Source organism: Tachysurus fulvidraco, chromosome 12 (genome assembly GCF_022655615.1).
Source record: "Tachysurus fulvidraco isolate hzauxx_2018 chromosome 12, HZAU_PFXX_2.0, whole genome shotgun sequence".
NCBI classification, from domain to species: domain Eukaryota; kingdom Metazoa; phylum Chordata; class Actinopteri; order Siluriformes; family Bagridae; genus Tachysurus; species Tachysurus fulvidraco.
The window spans coordinates 7437162-7447345 of NC_062529.1; the positions used below are offsets into that span (position 1 = coordinate 7437162).

Here is a 10184-nt window from a genome sequence, read left to right on the forward strand (position 1 = left end):
GGCTTGTGAAAACACACACACACACACACACACACACACACACACACACACACAGAACTGAATGGATCTCAACAATCTGGTCTGACACAAAACCTACAGGCTAACATTCTCTGTTTACCTCAGTATGTGTTTATTCATATATCTGATTACTCAGTACAGTATGTTTACATGTTATTATGCATTCTTTATATTACATATTATTGACATGTTTACGTTACATTCCCTCTCGTTATACAAAAATCCCTGTGTCTGACTTTTGTGCAATAACTTATGTACACTTTATCTAGATATTTCTGTCCATTATAAAAATGTACATACTTATTTTAAGTGAAGGTTACGTGACATACGGCTAAGTACGGTGACCCATACTCAGAATTCGTTCTCTGCATTTAACCCATCCAAAGTGCACACACACAGCAGTGAACACACACACACCGTGAAAACACACCCGGAGCAGTGGGTAGCCATTTATGCTGCGGCGCTCGGGGAGAAGTTGGGGGGTTCGGTGCCTTGCTCAAGGGCACCTCAGTCGTGGCCGGCCCGAGACTCGAACCCACAACCTTAGGATTACGAGTCAGACTGTCTAACCATTAGGCCATGACTTGCCCCATACCTTATACCTTATGCATCGTTTACAATAACTGACTTATTTATTACTATCAACTTGACTGCAGTTGGGGGTTGTTTTTTTCTTTCTCTTTTCTTATTAAGTTCAGCTTACACCAATCATATGTGAATTGCACTGTAAGGACTGCTTTAATTTCTCTGTACTCGGTATGGAGACAATAAAATCTTGAATCTTTGCTGTAATAATAAGCTCTACTCTTCCAGTAGACTCTTTCAGCTAGATTATAGATCGTGGCTGTTCCAGTGAAAGAAAATACTAAGACATCCTTTACAATTGTGTACTTTCTGCTCTGTAACAACAGCTTGTTTTGTGGTGAAGTTCCCACAAATGTTTAGCTATATCGTGTTTCTTTAGATAAAGAGCTTATGCAGGATCAATAGATGTAGATGTCAAGTGTGAGGAGAATTCAGCTTCATCTCTCCTCATTGGCGATCTATAGAGTAGGACGTTAACCAGAAAGTAATTATTTATTTATTTATTTATTTATTTATTTATCATTTATTAAACATGAAGGAAAGTTTACTATAAAATCCAATTTATTCTTTTGACACTGCATGATGATCGTAAAATATAGCTGCAAGCAGCGATGGCGGGCCCTCGCACATTTTTTTTATCACTATACGGTGCCTCCCAGAAAACAATGCACGGTGGGCAAGTGCTTCAAGTGGGTAAATATCAGTGGACTATTTTATGTTGTTATTGACCCATTTGGGGACTGTAGGTAAATGAAACCCCACATTTTAGACAAACGGGGGCGCTAGTGAGCCACTTAAGAGACACACCTTTGTCTGACCTTTTTATCCACACATAACAGCCAACAAAGGTGATGTATGTGTCAAATTAATCTAAGCATGCCAAAAGCCTTAAATATGCCTGAAATAAAAGTAAACTTTGACACGATGCCATAGCAACAGTGTTTGAGATATCAAAAATCCGTTCGCAATTTCGCATCTTCAATATCTCTGCGTCATGGTGGCCAAGTCTGGTCTCAATTGCATGAATCCCCTAGGAGGAGTATTTAAAAGTTTACCGCATGCAGCTGTCACAAAATCCACCTTTGTGACTGACACGCTTCCTGGGGCCTGTTGGTGGCGCTATACCTGGGACTCACAATAAGCACATCGATGCGATCGGAATCCTTGGCCAAACATACACACCGCGTGTCATCACAATAAGACATTTTTTGTCTTATTTGTCTTATCGCCATGGCAGCACTGTTCGAGATATCAAAAATCCCTCCGCAATTTAGCAGGTGCAACGTCTCGGCATCATGTTCACCACGTTTGATGACAAGCGCATGAATTCCCTAGGAGGAGCATTTAAAAGTTCACCGCATGCAATTATAAAATAATCCAAAATGGCCAACTTCCTGTTGGGCGGAGCTCATAGTTTAGAGCGCGAAAGTTGTTCGGGTCGATGAGATCTATATGCGTACCAACTCTCGTACATGTGTGTACATAATTGCCCGATCTGTGCACAAATGTTTGTTTTTGCATTACAGGGGGCGCTACAGAGCCCCCCTGCCACGCCCGTATTCCAGCCTTTGCCCAAGTCTAGCGTCGCCCGACTCTGACGTGTGTGACAAATTTCAAGCAGTCAACCCGTCTGCAGCTGAGTTTTCGAGCATGCTAAGGGACCCCAATTGGCCAATGTGTGCAAAAATAAATAAATAAACTCGAGCAAAAACAATAGGGCTTCGCATCAGTCGTTGCTCGGGCCCTAATAATGATGCTTAATAATGTGTTTGTTACTTGATAGCAAAAGTTTTGCTTAATTTGTAAGTTAATTAATGAGCGATGTTGACGGTTAAACAGGAAAGCAACAGTGCGATCAAATGGCAGCTAATATTCATGAACTAAATCAAGACAAATATATTTTCATGAGCTTGTTTCCCCTCCTCTCATACTGCATCACAAGAAGTTATTTTTTTTTGCAAAGTTATCGTATCGTTTAAATATTAATTCATCACTCAGGGTAAGAGGTAGGAATAAAGCAAAGATTTCTCTTTTTCCATGTGCCATATAATAGATAATTAATGATGATATTATTGAGTGGTCATGGATGCTAAAATCTGCTCTAGAATTATTAAAGAAATCTATGAAAATATATCAAATTAATTAGCTTAAGACCACAGGAGAATAAGAGAGGAATCCTAAATTTATTCATGTACACGGCACAATTATTGCTGTGTAAATATTTATGACCAAAATGTAACCTTTTTTTAGGATGCACGGATTGTAGTCTTTAGGTACAAGATTTTTAATAAAAATTAAATAAATAAATGGAATAAAAGGAAACTACAACTAGTTAATGTTTGGATCTTTCAAGATAATTATCCTAAATGATCACAGAAACATGGCCACTCCAGTTCCCCATTTAAACCTAAGTGTTGAGTATCCAAAAGACAAAACCTAGGATCCAGTAGGATTATTGGGAAATTTTATATTGAGAATTGTCTCAGATTCCTCTCTCTGTGTTCCCCAATCTTATTAAGCACTATAAGAGACGATTGTGCTGTTCCACTCATTTGGATGGTTGCAGAAAGTATTAAACCGCATGGGTGCCAATAATTGTGACATACATCTTCTTGATAGGGATTTTCACAGAATAAATTTATTGCAGCGGTTATATTTATTACTCTTCTATATATAAAAGAGTCAGATGAAGCTAATGAATCATTTCAGTTAGCTAATTATAAAGACATTTGTTGCATAACATTTTTATTTTTTCATTTATATTTTAACATGAATTATTTTACATTTATATTTTATCATTCCCAGGCTGTCTGTGATTCTGGAGCTGACTGTATGTCATCAGAACGCCCGAGTGAAAAGATCATGTTGTACCAAATGAATATTTGTTAAGAAAATAAAACACAGAGGTGTTTTGAAAGCTGCTGCATGATTCTCAGTTGCATTTGGGAATAAACTCTTATTAATGCTGAATGATTCGTCCCTAAGGCCTGTTGCTCTGGAAATGGCTCCCTTTGCTCCTCAAAGGAGCTTTCCCTTCTGTTACTCTTTTAATTACATTTTCCAACAGGCCCTCTCTGGGACGGCTTTGTCCGTCGGGATTCGGTGTTCCACACAAGGCTCATGTGCGATCGTGTAGCTGCATGCGAGGATTTCAGAGTGGCTGAAAATTTGTTCCCGTCTCTGGAAAGATGCTAGAGCACAAGGGTTGTTTTGCAGGTCTGGATCATATTGGGTTATTTCCATATCATGTGTGTATGTGTGTGTGTGTGTGTGTGTGTGTGTGTGTGTGTGTGTGTGTGTGTGTGTGTGTGTGTGTGTGTGTGTGTGTGTGTGTGTGTGTGTGTGTGATGTAAGAGTTAGTGATATCAATTTGACATCACAGCATTTCTAAGAACACAGGGAAGGAAATAAAAATAGGACTGCAATAACAGGTTATATACATGTATATCCTCATCCTTTTTTGTTATTGTCTCATTTTTTAAGCCTGTTTCAGACTTTTTTCTTCAGACAGATGCATTATACTAACATACAGTATACAATATACAGTATAAAGTGTGTGTGTGTGTGTGTGTGTGTGTGTGTGTGTGTGTGTGTGTGTGTGTGTGTGTGTGTACAACAATTTAAGACATGCTGATCGTGTAAAATAATCACTGATTATTTTAAGAGTTTTAATTATCCTAAACCACAGCAACTTTCCAATCATTTCACTTTTTTTTATTAATTAAAAATGACGTCAAACCTATTTATAGTTACATCAAATTATTTTACATTAAACACCATGAGCCAAGTTCCTGTAATCGCTGTACACTTATGCGAGCTGGGAACAACTCGTCAGCAGCTGTGCTTTTCTCTCATCATGATTAGTAGTAGTAGTACTAGTAGTAGCCTTTATTGTCACTGGTCACAAGTACCGTGAAATTAGCCATCAACCTGTCCAAACATACAATACATCTCACCTCATTAAGTAAGCAAAACAAAAAACAAAGACTTTCGCATGTTTGAAAAATAATTTCCAGCTTTACCTCTGATTGTTACAACTCACTGACAAAATACTGAATAATATGTCCTTACAATTTCATTATACAAGTCACCATGAAAGTCTCTGTTACTACAGAAATGATGAGGGAATAAAGGAAGAATATTGCCATTAACTCTTCTACGAGCTGTTAGAGAAATTGTATTGCTCCCTCCTGGCCAATCAGAAATGATGATTCCTCAGCACTACTGTACATGTTTAAACTTAATAACAGCAATTAACTATACTCAATAAATAATGACATATCTTGATAATCATCATATAATGGTTACATTGTTCAAGCAGGGGCTCCAGCCAGACTAGCCATGGCAGCACCGCTAAAAAAAAGAGCTAGAAGACATAAAGTGTTACTCAGAAACTCCAGCATCAACATCCTGAGTGAACCTGTGAGATTAATAACTTCAATCAATCAAGAAACAGGTGGAATTGTCCAGCGACAGGATCCCACGCTCTCATTGATGCAGCCTGGGTTCGATTCCCAGGCAGAGAGCTAATCCAGCTGCAGAGGGGTTGACTCTCAGTGCCGGTCCCAAGCTTGGATGAAATGGGAGAGTTTTGTCAGGAATCTGTTCCAAAATCAAATATTTGGACCAGATGATCTGCCGTGGTGACCTCAAACTGCGGCAGCTTCCAGAACAATATTCATATATAATTGTTATTTATTATATTTATCACCCAGACGTGGATGGGATCCTTTTTGAGTCTCTTAAGGTTTCCTCCTCAAAGCATTAATATCCTGAACTGAAATATTTCTTTAAAGCTGCTTTGTGACTGTTTTCATTATTAAAAGTGCGATACAAATAAAACTGAATTACATTGAACTGGATATCTTTACCATTACTCAATTTCACCTTATGAGCAAACCTCAGTGTACACTGTCAGTCTGTATGACAGAGTTTAATGGTGTTCAATTACAGATGGAATAAAAGCCTCGTCCTTGTGCTTCGATCGACACTACTCTCTCTGATCAATACTAAGCTGTTACAATTTTCTTTTCCCTCGTCTCAGGTGAAGTAAACACGAGCAGCATTTAGCAATGTGTTACGTTTCTTCCGCTCTCTTCGCGGCACGTTGTCTTTTCCTTCTTGTTGTATGGTTATGATTCCTGAGCATGAAGGAGAAGAGAACTGCGAAAGGTGTCACATGAGGTCAGATTTATTTACTACAAAGTGCTGATCCGAGATCAGGCTATTGTCCTGTTAATACGGTATAATTGCCTTTATCACAGTGGTTTTGAGATCAAAGATTTCAATGTTTAATAATTTAATGAATAATATTTCGACGATTTCGATGTTTAATATTTTATTTGTCACATCTACAGTTGTAGACAGTGAACAATTTACTATTTATTGAAGAAATGAAAAAAATTACTCGTCTTGAGAAATAAAATGAATAGAAAAGATAAGAAATAAGAATAATATGGAAAAAAGGGAATAGGATACTGAAATATGTTGCAGAATGTGCACACAGTACTAAATGGGAAGTGATGTAGCAAATGTGCGGGTGTGTTAAATGCAGTGAGAGTAAAGGTGCAGTATACAGAATGTCAGTGGAGTAATTGAGTATTTATGGTGTGTTTTGGTGTGCAGGTGTGTTACATGTTCATCACATATTTAAGATACAGATTACGTAAGTGTCATAGTTCGTTTCTTAGAACAAGTCATCGGTTTTATGAGATGTCTTGAAACCTCACTTCAGACATATGCGGTCAAGACCGTACAGCATTCTTCCTTCAGTTATTCCAAAGAAAATCACTTCCTAATCTGATTATGAAGCAAAAAAATTGTACAGGGTCGTTTGTACATTCAGCATTGCTTCCTGCCCTTTAAATGTGTCATGAAGTCACATCTTGTTGTTTGTTGTAAAATGGCTCCCGAGTCTCTTGACACACGTTGCATTATTTCAGCTGCACCTGGGTCCTATGTGCATATCATCATCTCAAGCACGCACATAAACACACCAAGCTCAGGGTGTCTTAAGCTATCGTCTGTTGTGTTAGTGGGAGATCAGCAGGTGTAGGAACACAAGGTGTGTGTTTGTACGTGTGTGTGTGTTTTGTATATCTGTCTGTGATTGAGCCGTCACCATGGTCCCAATCCTCTGTACTGTACTGTATGTCTCATTCAGATCAGTAATGGAACTCTAGTGCCTCTCGAAAGCCTAGCCATTATGTAACTCCATAAACCACATTTATTATTTCCCTTTGAAAAGATTTGTGGTTTATACAATGGCTCATGCTTCTAACACTTATAGACCTTATTCTTCTTTGAACAACATTTCCAATACAGGCCTTGCTGAGACGTTTACAGATCGTTAGGCTTGATGGGACCGCAGGGGTAATGAGAGTAAAAGATGCTGTCAGGGTGCATCTCTTCATTAGTGATGTCTTCTGTACATCCGTCTGCCTTTTCGATCTAAAATGAAGACATCGGTTCCAATAAACTGGCAACAAACTGGTGTTTGGTTTCAATAAGAGGTTTGGTTGCATTTTATTATTGAATTGTTACAACAGTTTCAGTCCTTTTCCATGGTTTTAATAGCTAAATGCACACATTCGAGCTTAATAGATCAAGCCACAACGGAATTGGACAGTGGGTTTGATACATTTGATGCCCTTCAGTGCTTACTATTGATTTGCTCCTATGCTACCACTTAATCCCTTTTTTTCTTAGCTAAAAGGCAGGCAGAATCAAAGAAGCCTACAGGGACACCTTGTTTACAAGAACAGCTGTCAGTGCAGCTACTATATACAATGCAGACTTGCATTAAGCTGTGTGTGTGTGTGTGTGTGTGTGTGTGTGTGTGTGTGTGTGTGTGTGTGTGTGTGTGTGTGTGTGTGTGTGTGTGTGTGTGAAAAGGGGTGATTATGTTGATCACATCCTAGATGGCTAGAAATGACTCAGAAGATGAATGAGCTTTCAATGTTGTCTCCTGATAGAGGCCCATAAACACTATGGTCCATTACCGTGCTCTCTCTGTCTCTCTCTCTCTCTCCCTCACACACACACACACACACACACACACACACACACACACACACACACACACACACACACACACACAGTTGTACTGTATAAAATTTAAAGGCTTACTTTTGTGCCTGTCATTATTTACAGTGAATTCATTCCTTCTTAAGTAGACCTGCATCACTTTGGTTTTATTGTGATTTAAGGGGAAACATTTCACTCATCTGCCTACTGCCCTGCTTCCTTCATAACGTATTTCATATAGTATATTATATGGTAGTATTCATAGTTCAGGATGAAAGCTGAAAACGTTTGGTTACACAAAACCCCAAACTGAGGGACAATTTGTAAGTAGCTCCTATGAACCCTATAACAGAGGTGTTTACCTAAATGAAGAGCTTCAAGTAGAACCTTTTTAGGAATCAATAAACCCTTAACTACTCAAAGAGCCTGTGTCTATAATCATTGGAATAAGATGCTTAAAATATAAAATACATTATACATAAAAATAAAATACATTTTGACAAAAACATGGAAACCATGCATCCTTTTACAAGGGCCTTTATTTTTATTTGGGGCGGTGTATATATATAATTGTATTTAGTATACATGATTTTTTTTGTAAAAAGTAGCCTATGCTGAAAGTTCAATCAAGGCCTGAGCATGTGCACTATGTACATTTACCAAATAGCCTACATGTGACCTATGTACATATATATATATATATATATATATATATATATATATATATATATATATGTATATATATATATATATATATATATACCAAATACAGAATACATTTACATGAACATTTGCACATACCTGAGCGAAACTCGACACAGGTTCCTCTGAACAAGAAATCCTGTATAATTGGGAGGCTATATGGACATTGTTCCAATGAAATTCAATGTAAACTATTTTCTTCTAAATAAAACTGAGATGCTGTTAATTATTTTCGTGCTGCAGTTCAAATAAATACGTATGGCAGGCTATACTGTTTAGAAACTATGCAAGCACACGGAGGTGATTTGGGAAGCTGGATGGCTATCAAACAGTCTTCAGTTTAGTGTCCATCAAACAGGTCTCATGTGCCCTAAAATAAAAGATTACAACTTTGGACAGTTTATGTTACATGAAAATGTTTTAAAAAAATATAACCGAGTCTTTGCTGTGCGTTAGCAAAATGAAATTGGCGTCCATGCACCATGCGTACAATACTTCCACATCACCTTAATTCCACGGACCCGTTATAGCTGTCAGCTTCGGCCGCGCGCGCGCTCTCCACTATGCACCAAACTGAGTTTACTAGGACACGTCCTAAACCGCACATTACCGCACTAAATAGTGTGCCGAAATTCTACTGCTTTTGCACATTATTTGTGCGGCAGCATGCGGTTTGAAGTGTAAGCTTAAACAGTTTAAATTATTCTTGTCCTCTCTGCTCCGGTTCACTAGGCTCGTTTCGAGAGCGCGCATATTTCTCTGGTACCGACTCGCGCTTTTCCCTTTTTGCGTCGCTCGGACTTGTGACGCTTCCCGAGTTTTGATCATATCTGTACTGTTCAAACCCGGTTTGTTTCATCTGTTCGCTGACAGGCGTGTATTCAATGGCGGCCGAGTAAGCACTCTCGTTTCCGGTGCCAGTCACATTAAGCCCCAAGTTTATTTGCGTACCATTTGTGCTCGTGCCGTTGTCTGCTTCGGTGAAATTGGCGCTGGTTCCGTTAACGCTGGTCGAGGCGTTCGTGGATGCGCTGTTGTTTCCTTTGGGCCCGGCTGGAACCTGGATTGTCGGCTTCCATATTAGGCTATAATAAATGGCAAGTATGATAGCTGCCAGGGACACGGAGAGCACGTAGGCAAACACGGTGGCCAGCCGTACCCACTTTTTGTTGGTCTTTGCGGCCATCTTGGCTTTCTTGTCCCCCGTGTACGTAGCTGGCTTGCCCCGCTCCATGTTGGGCATGAAGTCCCTCTCCCGCATGTTGGCACGGTTTTTGCCTCGGTGCTCCACTATCCCGTCCGTCTTGAAGGCTTTTTGGAGGGTCTTGAAATCAAAGAAAAGGGTACGTTTTAGGTGCAAACGTAAAAAGACGCACCGGAGAGGCGCACTGGACGCTCAGGGGCCTGCTCGCGATTTAGAGCAATATATTTCCGTCCATTTTCGGTCCTCGAAACCTTTTCAAAAATCCATGATGGCACACCTCATCCCCTCGTCATAAGGTCCGGCAGTGTTGTTTTTTTTTTTTTTTGTAGCATCCAGGCGCCCGTTTCCTGAAAGCGCCAATATCGAAAGAGATATCAAGCGCTATAATGCATCATTCAACAGATCTGAAGGTTTAAGCGCGATCATTTATGGCACACGCACCGCTGCTCGTCCTGTTCAGCATCTGTAGAGCATTGCTCAGCTAAAAATACAGCAGAGGGGGCGGGCGAGGGCTCTTAAAGAGACGGCTATGACATAGTGAGTGGATGTTAAGAGAGCATGGGGGCGATGATGCTCAGGTGCTCAAGAGCATGTCAGATAGATCTTTAGATCTCTTTTCGCCGCGAAGTGTAATTACATACCCACGGAA

The 10184-nt window shown here is 39.5% G+C and overlaps 1 protein-coding gene across 1 annotated transcript; it reads right to left on the bottom strand.

Moving 5' to 3' along the window:
* Positions 1-7412: 7412 nt before the first annotated feature.
* Positions 7413-10184, bottom strand: LOC113659323 (putative transmembrane protein INAFM2). Its single transcript, XM_027172027.2, has one exon. It carries the CDS (start codon positions 9590-9592, stop codon positions 9032-9034), a length of 561 nt encoding a protein of 186 aa, XP_027027828.1. The 5' UTR covers positions 9593-10184; the 3' UTR covers positions 7413-9031.

What these genes read in the sequence shown, in the direction of transcription:
- LOC113659323 (XM_027172027.2), bottom strand. Translation starts at nt 9,592, where the DNA reads ATGCGGGAGAGGGACTTCATGCCCAACATGGAGCGGGGCAAGCCAGCT.